Source organism: Pteropus medius, unplaced genomic scaffold, assembly GCF_902729225.1.
Source record: "Pteropus medius unplaced genomic scaffold, Ma_sr-lr_union100, whole genome shotgun sequence".
NCBI classification, from domain to species: domain Eukaryota; kingdom Metazoa; phylum Chordata; class Mammalia; order Chiroptera; family Pteropodidae; genus Pteropus; species Pteropus medius.
The window spans coordinates 431,391-450,602 of record NW_024340701.1 but is presented as its reverse complement, the minus strand read 5'-3'; the positions used below and the strand labels follow the sequence as shown (position 1 = coordinate 450,602).

At 53.8% G+C, this 19,212-nt stretch overlaps 1 protein-coding gene across 3 annotated transcripts in view; it reads right to left on the bottom strand.

The window, feature by feature from the left end:
* Nucleotides 1-19,212, bottom strand: part of PTPRF (protein tyrosine phosphatase receptor type F) — an 82,588-nt gene that overhangs the window by 43,115 nt on the left and 20,261 nt on the right. For all 3 annotated transcript variants that reach the window (XM_039883594.1, XM_039883600.1, XM_039883609.1), the window contains 3 exons: nucleotides 17,397-17,542; nucleotides 17,093-17,234; nucleotides 4,841-5,029 (listed from right to left, as the gene is read on the bottom strand). In XM_039883594.1, the coding sequence (XP_039739528.1) occupies nucleotides 4,841-5,029; nucleotides 17,093-17,234; nucleotides 17,397-17,542 (477 nt within the window). The remainder of the gene's footprint in view (nucleotides 1-4,840; nucleotides 5,030-17,092; nucleotides 17,235-17,396; nucleotides 17,543-19,212) is intronic.

Sequence of the window (19,212 nt, the reverse complement as noted above, 5' to 3'; positions counted from 1 at the left end):
GAGGTGTGTATGTGAGGCAGTGCAGAGAGATCGTCTAGAAAGAACCATTGTTACAGTGATCTGCCAAACTCAGTCCAGAGAAATTTAGTGTCCTTGAGATCCTTCAGGGGGTCCACAAGGTCAAAACAATTTTTATAATACTAAGAAATTATTTTTCTTTTTCACTCTCGTCCGCTCATGAACACACAGTTGAGTTTCCCAGAGGCTCCACGATGTGTGATATCACAAAAGATCGAATACAGCAGATAGGAAAATCCAAAAGAAAAAGAAAAAAAAAAGCAAATCCAGCTGACTTCTATTTGGCCCAATTAGAGATATGTAAAAGTGTAAAACAAAGCTACTCTTTTCTCACTAGATGTTTTTGTTTTAGAAAATATAATAATTTTTTGTTAAAAATGTTATGTTAAATGGAATAGGTTTTGAAGTTATTTTAAAATGGATTAATAAATATTTAAGATCTTCTCAGCATTAATATCTAATATGGTAAATATTGATAGATAAAATCCATACAAACTAAAGCTCTTTGAGGTCCTCTGATACTTATAATTGGACGTCTTGAGACCAAAAAGTTGACACCACTGATCGACTGCTATAGTCTTGGCCTGCTTTGGGAGGGGGTGGCAGGGTAAATGGCCAAGGTCTGGGACGCCTAGCTTCTGGCTTCACCTCTTCTAAACCTTAACCGTCTGTGTGATGAGTCTCTGGACACCTCAGAAAAGCCATGTGCCCATCTGTCCATTTCACAAAGTAGTTGTGAGAGACTGGAGGGAACCCGGGAATCAGCACTGCACATAATGGGTGGCAGTGTGCTCAGACCAAAGGGAAATGGTGACCACATACCAAATGCGTGTGTGCCCTCCTGGCAGAGATGCAGCAGACGGCGGGGCAGAGTGGGGGTGGGGAGGAGACAGGCTCTTCCCGTACAAGCTGAGGCTGGCCAGTAGAGTAAGGGGCTGCAGGCCGCAGGCACACACTGAGGACTGCTCTGCACTTCCCTCTGGGTCCCATCCGCTGGGGCCAGTGGGTCTCCTCCTGCAGCTAGATGCTGGCATCTCTGCTCGAGGCCCTGCAGTCTAGGTTCAGGGGTCACGGAGTGTGGAAGGAGATAGCTCTCTGGGTAAGCACATAGACATGTGCATTAGGGTGGTCCTTGATGGCGACGGGGATGGATGGCGGCTACCACACCCAGGCCTCTGGGATGAGTGGAGCACAGGTGGTGTCCTTGGGGCCCCATCCAGGCTTGGCAGAACATGTGGCCAACAGCTCCTTTCAGGACCCAGCAGCAGCTCAGAGCCCCACTTGAGAGGTCAGCCCCTACATATTGTTCTGGCGACAGTGCCTACTCCTGGCTCAATTTCTACTCTCTCTGAGCGTGTCCCTATTCCTCTTGGGCCCGCCCTGGGTCTCAAGTTCAGATTGTCTAAGAGGCTCATGTTGTGGCAGCAGGTCATGTGACTTCAGTGGAGAATGAATCTGCTGAGCAGAGCTCACACCTGGGATCAGGCCACAATCACCCTCCTACCAAGCTCTGTTCTGGGGCCACACCCTGGTGACAGGTGCTGTGGCTCAGCCCACAGATGCCTGAGGAGTTCTGGGTACTAGTCAGTGGGGGCCTGAGTCTGGAGAGCATGAGACTGTGGAGCTCTGCAGCCCTAGCAGAGTGTCGCCACTCCCCAGGGCCCAAGTTCTGTATACGTGGTATTAGAAGGCTCCTGGGGAACCTTGCAGGGGAGCTCCCTGGCTCTGCATCTCCATGTGTGACCCCAGGTGACTCCCTTAACTCAGCTGTCAAGTGGGCATGATAATCACAGCCTGTCCTACTTCTCAGAGAATCAAGTGCAACCAGAGGCAGGAAAGCGCTTTGTAAACTGTCGGTGATGCATAAACCGTGAAAGTCTCTGTAAACAACCAGTGCTCGGGGCCTGATTCCACTCCATGAAGGACTGTCCCTATAAATGTGCATGGAACAGCCCCAGCACCTTCCTGAATGGTTAACAGGATATGAATAGCAGCTACTAGGTTTAGGAGCTAGGGGCCAGAATCAGGCAGTGACGGGGGAAGAGTCCTGTCCATTATTGCTAAGGTGGGATGACTGAGTCCCCTCAGGTGCCATCTGGCTCCATCTCAGCAGCTGGACTCTGGACCCACAACCCTCAGGTCACAGCTGCCAGGGGGCAGGAAAGGTCGAAGACATCTTCCCTGGACCTGGGAAGCAGGAGGAGTGGACATCGGTCTGCACGGACAGGGCTCAAAGGCCACGTTCATGCAATCATTCATTGACAACGGCTCAGAGATACCTGTCTATGACTGGGCTTGCGTTGGGGGTGGGGGTGGCAGGCGGGGAGGGCCTCGCAGACAGGAGCCAGACCCAGGCCCTCCCTGCAAGGAGTGCCCCGTCTAAGTGAGCAGAGCTGGAGCCCAGTGGTAAAATGTAATGCGGGAGTCCTCAAGGAGTAGGCCTTGGGCAGAGAAGGGTCAGGCTTCATGTGCTGGTGAATGGGACTGGAGGGCCAGGATAGGGTCAAGGTGGCTCAGTGCAAGTCAGAGCGACTAGAAATTAAGAAGAGCCCCATTCCTGGCCCTCAGCATAAACCAGGCCACAAACTAAAGCTCTAATGACCACTGTCTCAGTCCTTTCTCTAAGTCTTTCTTAAAGATGAGGAAACTGAAGCTCAAAGAAGTTAAACAACTGAGGGCACAGAGCCAATAAGTGGTGCAGCCAGAACGCGATGAGATAAAGTTGGAGACGTGAGCAGGAGAAGATAGAGAAGGGTTGCGTGTGCCAAGCTCAGGGGCATGCACCTGACCGTGTAGGCAGTGAGGCTGTCAGAGCACAGAGGGACACGAGCAGAAAGCTCTGATGGCTGCTGGAGGATGCATTCAAGGGGAGAGCCTGGAGGCAGGGAGAGTAGTGTCTGGTAACCTGGGACATGGCCAAGTCGGAGAAAGGAGAAAAGGAGACCAACCTGAGAACCATGTGGGTTTAAGAGGACTTGATGGTTTCATATTGGAGGAGTCAGAGTATACTCCAGGTTATAGGTTGGGGAGCCACCACCCACAGAGAGAGGGTCAGTGGGAGAATGACAGCTGTTTGAGAAGGAGGTTATCACTCATCACTGTCAGGGTGACACCCACAAGGCTTGGGTTGGAGAGACAGGACTGAGAGTTGCAGGAGTAGAAAGGGTATCTGAAGCCACAGGAGTGGGTGAGCTGGCCCAGGAAAGGGCTCTGTCCATGGGGCAAGGGCAGGGCTCATGGGCTACCAAGCTAGAGGAACAAGCAGAGGAAGAGAAAGCTGCAGGGCAGACAGAGGAAAGCCAAGGAGACGGGGAGGGAGTAGGTGAGAAGGAGGGAGGGGTGTGGACTCCTGCTGAGAGGACCAGGAGGCTGAGGCCTGAGCAGCAGCACTGGGTGAAGTGCTCACAGGGCAGGAACCAACTCACAGGGCAGTGAATGGGTGGCACAGGGCCCGGCACACAGCAAGCACTACATAAATACTTGATGATCGAATGTGCAAGACAGCGTGCCTTCCAGAACTGATGCCACAGACAGTCAGTGCCATTTAGGGTGGAGGCCAGACCTGCGGGAAGGACCATCTGGCTGCTTGGGGAGCCTGCCTGGGGGACTATGTGGAAACACAGGAACCGAATCATGCCGGCCGGTGGGCAGTGCTGGGCAACGGCTGCAAATGCTGCCGGACTGTTTCCTGCCTTGATTATGGCTGTTTTAATTAACTGCGCTACAGCTGCCTCCATCTTGTTGAGTTTTAATTAAATTAAATGAGCTAACACTTTGTAGGCTGTCTCAGGCGGCCATCGCTGGGGCCGGAATCCTGCCCCTGCTGGGCAAATCATTTCTCTCTCCTCTCCCGGGCCCCACGAGGGTGTCTACCTGGTGGGAATTGGTAGGGAGGGGCTGGCATTACAGGGAGCGGCAGGGGTGCCTTTGAAGCTGGCAGAGCCCTGAAAGGAGCAGAGTTGTGTCCTCCTTCGCAGTGTTGAAATCACAGCTGAGGGGCGGCAGGGGCTCTGGCCAGCACTGGCCATTTTGTCTGAGCCCCCCATCCCACAGCTAGCAGGAGGACTTCTGGACCAAGGCCTATTGGTCCAGCCATGCTGGCGGCAGATGCAGAATGCAGCTAAGCTGATTCTAAGCCTCCTTTCCCGCCTGCTCTGTTTCCACAAAAGCGGAATCAATTATCCTGGCGGAAGCCTTACAGGCAGATCGATCAATGGGGCGACACCTCCCGTCCTGGTCAAGATGGCAACCTTGCTCCCAGGGCTCCAAACTGGCTCTACTAAGACATCCATAGGAGACAGGTGGCCCTGGTGGCCGAGGGATGGCAGAAGTCCCCCTGGCTGCAAGCCTCTGAGGTCCAGCCTTTTGAAGCCTGATGAATCAGGCATCTTTGGCCTCTTTCCCTGCTGTCTGGAGAAGCAAAGAGAAGCATCGTCCAGGCCCCCTCTCAGGCCAGGCTGCAGGGAAGGTAAAGGATGAACACCCACAGAACAATTTCGAAGAGCCCAATACCAGGCTGGGCACAACATCTATGCTGTGAGGGGCAGAGCTGGCCCTATCCGGAGTCTGACAGTCCGGGAAGCTAAAAGAATCTTTGATGACTAGTCCTAGCTGCCAAGCTCTTTTCCCAGGCTGGGTGGGTCTACAGCAAAATCCAGCCCACCCACTGGGTGCCCTCTGCTCAGCTGTGGAGGGTCAGCCCCAGGCTGAGGCCTCTTGTAGCTTCCAGGCACCCAGGCCCAAGAGGGAAGGCTGTGCTGGACTCTGACCAAACACCTTTCCTCACGACTGTACGGCCCCTTGACCCTTACCCTCTGCTCACCTGAACGCAGCTGCTTGATACGGCCATTGCTTGTGGCGGGATCCACAGGAAGGAAGTCCTTGAACCAAGAGATCTCAGGGTCTGGATTCCCGCCTGCTGCGCACAACATGGTGGCCGTGCGTGCCTTCTCCACCACCTTCAGCTGAGGCCCCATGTCGATGGAGGGGAAGCCAGGGGGCAACTGGTCCTCTGCAGACAAAGAGCAGATGTGTGCATTAGCGCTGGGACCCTGCTTCCCCTCACTCTCAGGTTGGCTGGGATCCTCAAGATTCTTCTCTCTCCGATCCCCGACTTCTAAACAGAATCCCAACTCCCACTGCCCAGGCCGGCCCTCCCCTCCACAGGGAGCTGGTTTCCAGGTCTGAGGAGCAACGCCTCAGACTGAAGATGTCAGAACTTATCTTTCTGGGCCCTGGGAAAAAACGAGGATTGACGCTCTGCTGGCCACAGCACAAAGTGCTACACAGACGCTAAGCTGCAGGGGGACCCACAGCTGACGTGGTGGCATCGATAGCCATACTAAGCCCAAAGGCTCCTTGTCTGTCCAGCACCCACCCCTCCTGTCTGCACATGTAGTGTCCCCTCCACTTCCTGCATCTAGTCTTTAGCTCCATCATATGGCAGAGCCCGACGTCACAGCTGTGTTCTAGTCCTGACTTTGAACACCTCCCGCCCTACCAATGAGCTAGCTACCCTTGACCCCGGGTCCTGACTCTGACCCATTCTCTACTGCAGCCTTGACCCTGACCCTCCTCCCTCACTCAGTCCTGACTCTGGGGTCCATGGTCAGCCCTGGGGGCCATGTCTGAGCATGTGAAGGCTAAGGAAATAAAAAAGCTCTGAGGACACCAAAAGTTGATGGGGGCGGGGGACGGGCAACTCTCCCTGCCTGCCATCTCCTGGCTCGCAGAGGAGTCACTTCCACGGGTGCAACAGGAACAGATATCAGCATCACACCCCCACTGCAGTGCGCATGGACTGCTGAGGCAGCCCTGAGGGGCTATGGGGCAAGGCTGCTCACTCCCCTCCCCTGAAAGCACAGGGGCTGGGAGCACAGGCTGGTGCAGACCGAGTGGGACTCCCACTTCCACCACTCACTAGCTGTGACCTGGGTGTGTTACTAATCCTCTCCACGTCTGTTTTTACCTGTAAATGGGGTTCAAGTGCCCACCTCATAAAGCCAGTGTGAGGACTGTATGTGATAATGATGTGCGCGAGGCGCTGGAATGTGTATGACAAAGAATCTGCATCCAGTGACTGCTAGCTGGCACTATTATACCTAGAAAGGGCTGAGCCACTGGGGCAGACAGGTACCAAGACCAGGGCCTGGGGCCCCTTTCTCATCCTGGGCTGGCGAGAGGCCCCTCCCCGAGGAACAAATCAAGTGTGTGAGAACTTGCCAGAGCCTCTCCACCAACGTGGGTGCTTGGTAAGCCCAATGTAGGAAGAGGAACACTGTCCATTGTCAGTCTCCTGGTAGGGGAGCGGGGCTCTACAGTGGAGACGAGGAGACTAGCACAGTTCTGTACCTCCCTCCTACAGGTCCAGCACAAGATGGGTTTGTGGGGACATTTGCTGAGGTCAGGCTCCTATGCTGGGGAAAAGGCATGTGGCATCCTGAGGAGGGAAGAAATTAAAGGCTGACAGCACTGTCCTCTCTGCAAGCTCTGAGACCCAGGGAGACTGACTAAGGATGAGGGGCAGGCAGGACAGGAAGTAGCCCCGAAAAACAGAGTTAAGACATCCCTCTGTGTGGTACCAAACCCCAGGGGGTGCTCTGCCAAGGTTCCAGCTGCCAGAGGCATCCCAAAGGAATTGTAGTCCCATTGGAAGATGGGGTCTGGGGGTGGGGAGCAGCAGGGCTCCCAGCATGGCCTCACCTCCCCAGCCTCTCTGGTAGCTAGCAGTATGCTTCCTTACCTGCAGCCCTATAAACTCCGGACGTGACCCCGGCATCTCCTTGGCTGTAAATATGATCCCATAGCATCCTAACTTTCAGCTCCGATTTTTTTATTTTAATGTTAAACAGTGGTGAGAAAAGAGAGGACAAAAATGAGGCAGGACTTGGGATGTACCAAGCAGGGAAAGAGCTGCCTTTGGCTCTGCCATCTCTTGCTTTCACAGGAAGGCCTAGGCTGGGCCTGAGGCCTGGGGGGAAAACCCACCCGATCTCTCTGCCCTCCACAGCAGCTGGGGGACACTTAGGATTGTCAAAGCCATCCCGGCCCACCAGGGTACTAGTCTAGTTTCTGCCAGGGTACCAGGTCTCAATCCTACCTGCTTAGCCCTCCTGAGGGGAAGGGGAACAGAGCCTGCCAGAGTCGGGGTCCAGGAGTCAGCTGGCCCCCAACTCTATCAGCAAGGTACCGATCAAGGATAGGGAAGAAGTACAAACATCTGCAGCCCTGTGTCCCGGGAATCTACTCTGAATTCTTAACATCGGGAAGGTCTTCGGGATTTATGCCAAATTAAGGAAATTAATTTTCCTCCTACAATTATTGTGCCCTCAATGGCTCTGTCCTTGGCTTAGATCATCCCTCAGGCACTGCTGCCAGAGCCTACAACTGGCATGTGTAAAGAGCTAGCCATAAAACAGCAGGACCCAAAAGCCAGTCCCTTGTGCCAACGAGGCTTCCAGGCAGAACTCACAAGGCCAAAGCTCTACACCTCAGAAAGGAGAAGCGTGCCTCACAGGAGGACTCCAGCCCTTCGGGAGTGACTGCTGCTACCTCTTCCTTCTATACTCACCCAGGGGCCTCGAGCACATTCGTATGTAGCCAAGGACTGCAGCCGATTACTGATGTCCACCTCGTGTCTGGCCAACCTGAGCACTGGGCATGCTGCTGTAAAGTGACCTCACTGAATGGCACATTTATCGCCCTCCCGGCCAAGTACCCACAGGAGCTGGGTCCACTATAACCGGAACGACTCAGGCTAAAGACCAGCGCACATTCCTCATGCAGATATCACACGATCACTCCAAACGCAACAACAGGGAAAACTGAGGCCCAGGTATGAGGGAGAAGAGTACGTTAATGGAGCGTTTACTACGTGCTAGGTACTGGATTAAAATGCTCACCAAAATTTAATCTTTACCAAAACCCTGTGGTACGTGAACAAATGGAGGCTTAGAAGATCTAGAAACCTGCCCAAGGTCATGGAGCTAGATGGGAGGTGGGGGCTGGGATAAGACCGGGTGGCCTGGCAGGGCTGGGTCTGGGCAGGGCAGGGAGGTGAGGGTGTCCCTGGGGATGCCCCGCCACCATCCTGACTCACTTCCCAAGGTTCCCGCTGCACCCCTCAAACCACGCCCTCCACGGTCTTCAGGGGCTCAGTGGCTCCACCACCGACCCCTCTACACACAAACTGCGGCATTTTTATTTACTGCAGAACAAACCTGACTGTCCCCACACGTGGCCACCCGCGGGCACGCTCCAACGTTCCAACACCTGAAAGTACCGGTCACAGCTGAGTCCACTCAAAACCCTGTCCTGTGGATCGGGCGGGGAGAAAGGGCCCCTCCCCCTTCCAGGCCACCCGGTAACCATGGCAACGGCGAGCGGTGCGCAAAAAGGGCTGCGCGTGCCTGTGTCCAGGCTGCCTGCATCTGTGATCCAAGCAGCTGCCGCCCCTACCCCAGTCTGGGTGGAGCCACCGCCCTCCCTCCCAGGACTCTGCTTCCCAACTCCAGGGAACCTTCCCTCTTAGGCTTCCTTCCCCAAGGGCAGCTGAGGGTGTGTGGGGGGGTGGAGGGCTTTCCCCGCCCCGTGTGCCCGCCACAGCGGCAGGGGAGGTCTCCACACCTGCCTCGCAGCCTCAATGCGTGGAATCTGCAGTGGGGCCGAGATCCCTCTACCCTCTGATAAGGGATGGAAAGATAAGCCCTTGGGGACTTTAGGGGACTTAAGAGGTACCAGGAGCCCAAGTCTCTACAGCTGTTTGTGGATTCCAGATACACGCGCAGGTAGGGTGCAAACATTCTCCACCGTCTGCCCGCACAGACCCCTGTGTACCTGTGCTGGGTGCACATGTGTCCGTGACTGGCTCCTGCTCCTGAACTGCGCTGGTTTTCAGAGACCGCAAAGGGAAACCTGATCCCTTTTCCCTGTCCTCACTGGGCAGAGGAAGATAACAAGGTGTGTGTGGGGAGCGGGGTGTTTGGAGCCTAAGGTTCAGATAGGGGCAAGAGCTTGGCTGAGGTCCCACAGCAGTGGTGGAGTGGATCAGTTCAACTCCACAGCTCACCTGACACTTTGGTGGCTTCTGGAGGAGAACAGAGATTTAAGAGAAGGAAACACTTGAGAATGGGAGGCAGGGAGAGGTTTCGGGGGGAGGGAGGGACTGCCTCAGTAAAGGCTGTGGGAGGGTGGGGAGACCGTTGAGGTGAGCCTGGTTGGAGCTAAGGAAAATGTTGGGGTCCTGATAGATGAAGACTAGGGTGAGGGTGGACAGGGAGTTGGCTTAGGCTGGTTGCAATGACGGGGAGGGAGGCTGCTGAGGGCCCCTACAAAACGCACAGATCTCATTGTCCAGCTCACCTTGGGAGGCCTGAGGCAGAGTCTGGGCCAGAGGGAGGGAGCTAGCTGCACTAGGGAAGCCAACAGATGGAGACGCCTTGCGGGGTCCCAGGGTGGGCAGCACCGGCTGTCAGCATGACCTTCTCACCCTTGTTTACCCGGCTTCGTGGCGTCTCTGAGCATAGGCAGGCACACAACTGCATACACATACACAGGCTCCCTGGGGCGGCACCGTCTGTTAAGCCTGACCCCCTCCCCTGTGCGTGTTGGGCCTGGCACCCCCCTGTCTCTGAACACACAGACATCGAGAAACATGCACAGTCACGGAGATATACATGGCGAAAGATACAGGTGCAAAAACAGAAACCAACATGTGCGTGTGGAGGGCACCTGCAGTGACAAGCACCTGTGGAAATACTCATGCAAGCAGATCCAGAGGCAGTGCACGCAGACGTACAAACACGTATGTGGAAACATGCAGTCAAGAGACACACGTGTGCTGAGGCACGTGAACCTGGAGACAAACACAGGGATAGAGATACGGAAAATGCAAAGACCTGTAGAGACACACGAAGGAACCTCATGGGTAGCTGAGGCTCCCCCGGCCCTTATGCACTCTCAGGAAACAAGGCCACCTCAGTCCCTATCCCTGAGACAGCTCCATCCTCAGTAGAGTCAGATCGAGACACACCCTAGAAGCAGGAAGGCCTCCACAGACCTGCAGGATCCCACTCTTTCCCAGAGACCCCCGCCCTGCCCCCAGGCTTCCAGGCAGTAAGGGGGGCCTGGGGAGCCTTGGGCCCATCTCCCTTCACAGATTTCAGTCTTGATTTTCAGCTTTTTCCAAGAGAAAACTCCCACCTCTTTCAGCACTCAGATTTCATCAAACTTGGCATCTTAAAAGCCTGTTTTGTTTTTGAATCTGAGCTGTTTGGGGCCTGTCGGCAGCAGCCGTGGCCTCCTCCTCTCAGTCCCCACCCCCAACCAGGGTTTCCCTGGCACCTTGCACAGCCCTACTCAGCCTGGTTGGTGTGGCCTTCCCGCAACACACACCCAATTGACTGGGGGCCATCTCCTGGACACATACCCTATACACTCTGGCTTCCGGGCCCTAGCCCATACTGGACTCTCCTGGGGTTCCCCCACCTCCGTCCAGCTCCAGGGAGGTTCTTTTGATGCATTTACTACCTGCCCCGTACTCCACACCAGTTCGGGCCGTCACTCCAGACCACTGACAGCCTCCCACTCGCTTCTCAGGCCCCTGCAGCCCAGCTGTCACCCCCACTGTTTCCTGCCAGGAAGCTCCCCAAGGTCAACCATGAATCCATGGAGATAAACCCAGAGGACGCTTCTCAGCATCATCTTGCCTGACCCCTGGACAGCACTCCCTCTTCATGTTTTCTTTCCTCTTGACTTCCATGGCCTTACTTCCTGTTTCCCTACCTCTCAGGGCCCTCCTCACCAGACTCCTATGCAAACTCTCCTCCCAACATGAAGAGTTAGCTTATGGGGCTCCATCCAGGTCCCTTTCTTCCCCTCTTGGCTCTGGCTCCCTGAAATTTGCCATGTCTGGGCCTTCAAAACTCCATCTCTAGATGTCCCTTAGAGCAGCGGTCCTCAACCTTTTTGGCACCAGGAACCGGTGCTCCTATGAGCATCTAATGCCTGATGATCTGAGGTGGAGCTGAGGCGGTGATGCTAGCCCTGGGGAACAGCTGCAAATACTCGCCTGCCACTCACCTCCTACTGTATGGCCCCGTTCCCCCCGGGGGTTGGGGACCCCTGCCTTAGAGTGCCAGGCGAATCTGAACAAGGCCTCCTTGATGTCTCTTCCGGATGCCTGCACATGCCTGATACAACGAATTTCTTACTGGACTCATCCACCTGCCCCTTCAAACCTGGTCTTCTTCCCATACCTAAATCTTGGAAAATAGCATTGTCATCTACCTGGCCCCAGAGCCAGTAACTCAGAGGCTCCCGCCACCTTCCCAATCCAATAGGTAGGCAGACAGGCCACCACTCTTTCTAAACTGCTTGTAACCCAGTCTCTTCTCCTCCCCAGTGCCTGGTTTTGGGTGACTGCTACCTACTGCTGGGCTGCAAGGCTACCCCAACTACTCACTGGTCTTCCTCCACCTCCACCTCTACTTTCAGGTGGAGCATAAATCTGACTGTGCCCTTCTCCTGAATAAAACTCCCTCTGGCAACCAGAGGAAGAGGGCACCTCACCAAGAATAGAGAATATGCACACACAGGGGCATTTAAAGCCTCCAACTTGGATAGCTGTTCCTAGAGCTGCCAGCTCCTCACTGTGGTTATGAGGCTAGCAGAGTGGGGAGTAATCAGAGTGGGGAGTAATCAAGGGGGCCGTGCACATAATAGGGCTTTGTAAACACCTGTGGCTACAGGAGTAGAGGGGCTAGGTGGGCACAGGGGATCCAGGTACCCAGTGTCTGTGATTAATAGAGGAGGCAGGTATACTGCCCACCCCACAAGAGGGACCATTCAGAAGGGAGTCCACTTGGGCCCTTGAAGGCAGATCAGAACTAGAAAAACTGGGAGATTCCAGGTACCAAGAAACCCAGAGTCTGACCGTCAAGGGCCTCCTAGCAGTGTCCACCCTCCTGACATCTCTCATCCCTATGTCTGGGGCTCCAAATTCTCCAGGAAATGGTTGCAGAGTCTCATATCTGCATGGTTTCAAATGCTACTGTGGCCACGATTGGGTGTGGAAGGACAAGTCACAGAGACCAGTCAGTGGACCAGAAGCATGTAAGTCATGCCTCAGCTGCGAGGGGAGAAGCAGAAGCTGGCCTGGGTTCTAGGTCTTCTGTGGCTACAAATTAGGGAAATGACAGGCTCTGCTTCCACAAAACCAGCCTGTTACGCAGACACACATGCAGGCAACAGGAAGGGAGCACACCCTGCTACCTGGGAAGTTATTCTCTGCTTGTGGTAGCCCTTTATCCAAACTCCGCACCCCACCCAAAGTCAGGCCTGGGTTGGGGCAGGGAGAGCTGACTCCCTGGGAAACATAAGCTCCTTTACCAGCTCTGCTCCAGGCCTATCTCAGCCCAGGATAGGGGCACAGGTTGCTCATTAGCCCTCATGTCCTTGGGGCTGTTTCCAAAGGGATTATGTGTGGAGGTAGGTGGAGGGGGGTTTAGGAGGTCCTTCATTACCCCACAGGTCCCAAAGCCAGCAAGGGTCAGAGCCAGGGAAGAACCTAGAGATCAGACCCAGCACTAACCGCTCCTCTACCCCAGTTACTACCCACCCCACATGCCTGACAGTCGGCCCCCAAAGCCTGCCCTAGGTGAAACTAGGCACTGCAGGCACCTGGATTCCTGGTCCCATGTGGCATGAATGGTGTGGTCTTGGTCAGTGAGGAGACACCAAGGCCAGATGAAAACAGGTAAAGGGCTTGGTGCAGGGAGGGGAGGGAAAGGAGAGAGTCCTAAAGTCTAGGCAGGATCTCTGTCTGGTACACCCTCCCTCCTGGCCTAGTTGCAGAGGAACTGCTGAGGTGCCATCGAGGGCACTGAGAAGAGCTCAGCCCGACCACTGTCCCACGTTCATCTCTGTCCAGCTGTCCCAGCTGACCAACAGCTCCGAGCAGGGATCCTGTGGGGTTCCAGTGACAATGAGCCCAGACTCAGCATCTCTGACCTCTCACGGCACCAGACTTAAAGCATATTCAGCTCAGACTGTTTGCTGCAAACCCCACTTGCTGTACAGAGCCCATGAGGTGCATACCACCTGCTGTATGTACAACATTCCACATACACACAGCATGATGTACACCACCTGCTGTACACAATAGCCCTCCACACATAGTATGATGTATACCACCTGCTGTATATACCACCCCCCACATAATGCCTGATACACACACGTGTGCACACAGTCTGCTGCACACACCCTGCTGTATATAGAACCTTAAGGCACACACTCGACATACATCTCACATACACACATCTTACACATGGCACACAGGGCACCCAAACCGCACACAGAGTGCCCATTATGTACTGCATCAATGACAAGTCAAATGCTGCTGCCTGTACCCAGAGCCCTCAGAGCGAGGCCCTCCAGGACAAAGTCAGAAACAGCTCATCCCTGAGCCTCAGCCTTCCCCCTACCCCCCTCCCCTTCTCCCTCCTTCTCGGCCATTCCTGAACCTTCCCAAGTTACCGGGGCCCTGCCACACCTCTGCTGTCTGGCCTCCTCCAGGGCTTTCCTGACTACTGTCCTGCCTGGCCTGGAACCCACTGGCCCAGATGAATCTGTGACCTCGAGGTTGCGCTCCAAGACCCTGGCTCCCCGCATCTTCTGGAGGGAAAGGCCAAGAAGCAAGGACTGCCTCCCCTCCCCCTCCACTCCACCTCCCTCACGAGGGAAAATGTCAGATTCCCTGTCTCAGTGGCAGCGGGCGGGTTGGAGGGGGAGTGATTCAGCCGCCTCAAGAGTGTGGAGCGAGAAGAGCTTTTCCTGCCATTACCCGGCAAGGGAGAGGCTGGCGCGCTAATGGCTTCAATTACCACTCAGACAGGAACGCTGGGCGGCGGGCCCTGCACTCCTCACAGCCCAAGATGGGCTCACCCCAAGCCAGCTTGTGCCGCTGAGCAGCCGCCTGGGCAACAGAGGGCAGCGGGGACTCTGCCTGGGGATCGGGATGCAAAGGCCATGACCAGGGGCTCTCCCAGAGAGTCCAGCGGAGTCGAGTGTGAGGGAAGCTGGGCCTGGTTGGGAGCAAGGCACAGCAGAGGACACAGGATGGACTTGCAGACCTGGGTTCCCTTTTGGGGGTGCACTGACCCCTCACCTGAGCCAGGCTGACCTAGGCAGCCCTCAGCCCATTCACTGAAGAGTCCAGCTTCTGCAGAGTGGCCCCAGCTCACAGCCAGTTATTCTTTCACCTGGTTCCTAGACCTGGTTTTCCAGGCCAGCACAGGAGGCCTGGAGGGGCAGGGTTGGGGGGTAGTGGGGTGGGAGGCAGATCAGTCACACTCTGGTCCTGCCCCCTGACACCTTTGAGGCCTCTCATTCCACTCTGTTCTGCCAAGCCCAGAGTTGGTCAAGGTTACACAGACCAACGTGTTAAGTCAGCATTTCATCTTCCTGGTGCTGTATTTCAAGAGCGGGAGGGGCTCATTCAGGCCAACAGTTCTACCCCCACCTGGACAGGGAGGATGGGTAGAACAGGGACCTGCCCCGCACTCTCCCTAACCTCATCAGGGACCTCCCATATCCTAGAAGCACAAACATATCTCAGACCCTCATCCAAGAAGGCCCCTCAGGATGGAGAGACTCCCCTCACTCCAGGTCCTGAAAGACCACCCTCATCCCCCTCAATCCTTTAAAAGATAAAGCTGCCCGGGGCAGTGATGGGGGTAGGCTTGTGTCCACAGAGGACCTGGGGGGCAGGGTACCAGAGCTAGGGTGTAGGGGCTTTGAGGGGACTTCTCTTTCAATATTAACAAAGAGGCCCTCTTTCCCCAAAGAGAGCTCGAGAAGATGCCCTCTGAGACAAGAGTCACAGTCTGGCCCTTCAGCCACTTCCTAGTTTTGCTCTTATAAATGCCAGGGCAGATGGCTCCCTGCTGGGGCAGATACCAACAGGAGGGAGGGCAGTGCTAAAATACCTGTCCTCCTCAGGTCATAAGTGAGGTCAGGGGTGGGAAAATCAGAATACTCAGTAATCAGTGATTCTGGCCTAGGGCCTGTCCTCTGGGCCTCTGCCCCACAGGTAAGTACCTCCATGGGAGTAGACACCACCCAGATAATGCCAGGCAGCCCAGAAACCAGGTACTGCCAGCTCACACGCCTGGTTCTCATGATGTATAGCTTCCAGCCCAACATTCCAGCTACCATACATGATAGAATCTTGTGAAATGCTTAACTACATCATACTGTGAACCCTCCAAACCAGCTTGGGTGGTAGGTATCATATCCTTACAGATGGAGCAAATGAGGCTCAGAGGCATAGTTACTTGCCCAAGTTCATAAGATGAGAGTAATAAGCGGTCCAGGGGCCTTGCTCTTAACCACTGCCCTCCATTGCCCCTCGAAGCTGGAGGGCCCCGCCTCATTTCACAGCAGACACAAGACACAAAGGAACTACCGAGTGGATGCGTGTTTGAACATATAAAGCCATAGCGTAAAAATGGCCAATGCGAAAAGATGCTCAACTGCTCTTGTAATCAAAGAAATGCAAATTAAATTGAGATGCCATTTTTTGCCTATTAGCTTGGAAAAGATATTTTTTTAGTGATAATTCCCACTGCTGGTGAGGATGTGCAGAAACGAGGCCCTCTCATGACCTGCTTGGTGGGAGTGTAAACTGACACAATCTTCTGAAAATACTGAAAGGCTCAGAAATGCATGTGCCATTTGATTCGGCAATTCCACTTCCATGAATCTAGAATAAGAAAATAATCAGGAAGCTGAACACATCTTATCTGCAAAAATACAGAACTTGATTTATAAAAGCATAACTAGGAACAATATATGTGTCCAACAATAAGGGAATGGCTAAATAAATTAGGGTACTTCCAAGTGAGACCGACCCACAGCCATTAAAAATAATGATGCAGAAGAATATTTAATAAAGAGGAAAATGTTCATGATATCTTTTTTTTTTAAAGAGGTCTACAAATCATTGGGCAGAATGTGATCCTGTTTTTGTTATGTATGTAATATACGCACAGAAAATGGACTGTAAGAAAATAATCAAATGTTAATAGTAGAGGTAAGATAACGTGATTTTTACTTTTTCCTATGCACTATTTGTACTTATCAAATTTTCAACAGTGACCATGCACTGTTGTAATTTTTTTAAAAAAGCAACAATCAATGCTATATTTTGAAAATTCACGCAGATATATTCAGACTGATGAATCTATTGTGGCTGGGGGCTGATCATGTCATTCCTCACTCCACTTATGGCTTTGTATGCCCCCAGAAAGTGTTAAATTGTTCTTATCCCCTTCTCTCTGTGCCCTCCAGATCCACCCACCACCCAAAACCAAACTAAGCTAGGAGTGCCCTGAAAGCTCCACTCTCTCCTGACTCTGGGTCTTGGCACATGTCATGCTGTTCCTTTTGCATAAGTCCCCATCCCAACTCCCACTTAACCTCAGGACTCAGCTTAGACAACAGTTCCCTTCCCCCTTTCGCTCCCCCAGTCTCCCCGGTGTCTCCACAGGACTTACTGGAGACTAAAGTCTCAAGGGCCTGGTCAGCTAACCCTCTAGACACAAAGCAGCATTAGAGTTTATAAATAAATGGAGGAACCACAAGGCGAGGGAAGACCCTAAAAACAACAATCAGAGCCCTAGCCCTCGGCCTAGGGCCCTGGCAACAGGAAACATCCTTCCCTGAAGCCCAAGGCAAGTTCCACATGAAAATCAGATCCACTGCCACAAGCCATGTAAGCCAAGAGATACATTACTGCAGGCCCTCGCCTTAAGTCAGACCCTAGACCCCACCTGAGCATTACCCTGGGCTCAGCAGAATACAAAGACACTAGGCACACAGCTGGCCTCGGCACAAGCCAAAGAATCCAGGCCAGATCCAATAACACTCCCTGTCCACCACTTGTCAACCCCAGGATAGCCAGTTTTCTTTTCTGCCAGACACACATGGGCCCACAGCAGGGACAGGGTTGGCTGGCTGGCTGTTCCCACACATCGGTCTACCCACCCACCATGCCATGTCCCTCCCCAGCACATACCTTCAAGAACTGAGAGCTTGGCACTAGTGTTGATCTCTCCCAGACTGTTGGTGGCCGTGCACTCATAGATAGCCTCGTCTCGCTGCACCCTCAGCGGCTGGATCCGCAGCACAGACCCTGCCCCATCATCAAACTCAATTACCTGCCAGAGAACACACATGTGGTTACAACCTGCTCTGGGTCAGTCATCCTCCTGCCTCCCAAAGGCCCCTGGGGAGGGAGACCAAGGGGAGTGGATTTAGGACCAGGCCCTGAGGTAGGAAGACCCTGAGCCCCGCCTTCCCCCTCAGACCCGAGGACATACCTCGAAGCGCTGGGAGCTGACTTTCTTCCCCTTCTTCATCCACGTGATACGTGGCTTGGGTTCCCCTGTGGCTTGGCACACAAAGGAGGCCACCCCTCCCGACAGCCCAGTTTGGTCCTCAGGGACCTTGATGAAGACAGGTTTGCCTGGAGAGAAGGAGGCACCAAGTCACCAGGGTGCAGTCACTATAAACAGGGTCGATACTAGGTGGCGGTCATGGGGATGGGGGTCCCAGCAAGGAAGATCTATAGAGGAAACAACAGCACTGACACCTAACCCTTAAACAGTGCTTTCTACGTGGCAGGCACTATTCAAAGAGCTGTAGGCATATGAGGTGGGTGCCAAAAACCTCTGTTTATAGAGAAGAAAATCAAGGCACAGAGAGGTTAAAGGATTTGCCCAACATGACACAGCTGGTTAGTGGCAGAGCTGAAATTTGAATTCAGGAGTTCTGAATACAGGATATATGCTCTACCACTACACGCTTGTCTCTCACTCCCATCGATTCCCAGCTCTGGGACAAAGGCATGCTGGGAGAAGCCCCAGTATCTCCCCCAGACTTGTCTCTCCCCCACTGCTCTCTAGCTCAGTAACGGTTCCTTTATCCACCCCAAGGCTCAAGCCAGAAAGCCATGACTCCTCCTCTCCATCGGCCCCACATACCAGCAGTCCACTTCCTAAATATCTCTGGACGTCTTCCCAGATGAATGCTTTCCTGTAAATCTGCTCCCCTTGCCTTGCCCCCACTGACGGGGTTACTGCTCTCTGACAGCCTGGACGTCTCCCCAAAGGGTCCACAGGGTGGCAGGGGGAGGGGAGAAGGAGGGGGCTCAGATCCCATACTGCCATGCCCACATCACCATGATGTGAGCACCAGGGCCAGCCTGGAGCACTTGTCCCTATGAATCTCACTGCCCAGGGTCAAAAGACTAGAGAAATCTGGCCTTCACTAAGACATAGCAACGCCTCGTTAATCCTGACAGCGGATCCATTTCCTATTAATCAGGCCAATGACCAGCTCCAGGAAGGCTAACACCGTGAGAAATGACCTTTCAATCTATCCGCTCAGTGCTGATAAGTCCAGGTTTGGCCTGGTCTCTGGCACAGAAGGTTGTGTTCAGTGACAACAATACTTCACTAAGCATCCACTCTGCACCAGGTAGTTTGTCTTACTTAGTCCTTCGTCGTTATCATCCCCGCTTTATAGGTTTAGAGAGATCAAGTCACTTGCCCAAGGTCACACAGTCAATGAGTGGTACATCCAAGACTTGAATTCAAACCTGTCTTGTCTCCAGCGAAACACCAGGCAAAAAACATTTCACATGGTATTGCTGGAGGCCTTGTCAGGAGCAGGGTCAGTGGCAGAATGGGGGCCAAAGCCAGCCTAAAGAAGGTTGAGGAGTGAGTAGGAGGTAAAGAAGGAGAAATGAGTAAGTGACCAAACAAACAAAACTGGCTGTGATGGGGAAGATAAAGAAAACGTGGTGCTTGGAGGGGATGAGGGTTGGAGGAGACTTTCACATTTTTTGTCTCTAAGATGTGAAAGACAATGTTTAAATGCTGATGGGAAGAAGCCGATAGAGAGGAAGAGGGTGTTAATCCAGGGGAGAGAGGAGGGACAGTGGATGGGACAGGGTCTCCGAGGAGAAGAGGGTCCAGGGGGACTACCAGGGTCAAGAGTGACAGCTGCAGCTACAGAGAGCAGGGAGGAACCCATTTTACTAAGCACCCCAGGGTCCAGTGGGCTCTGGAGGTTTTCTGTAGTTTTTAAGCAAGTCACTCACCATCTCTGAGCCTCTGCTTTCTCATCTGCAAA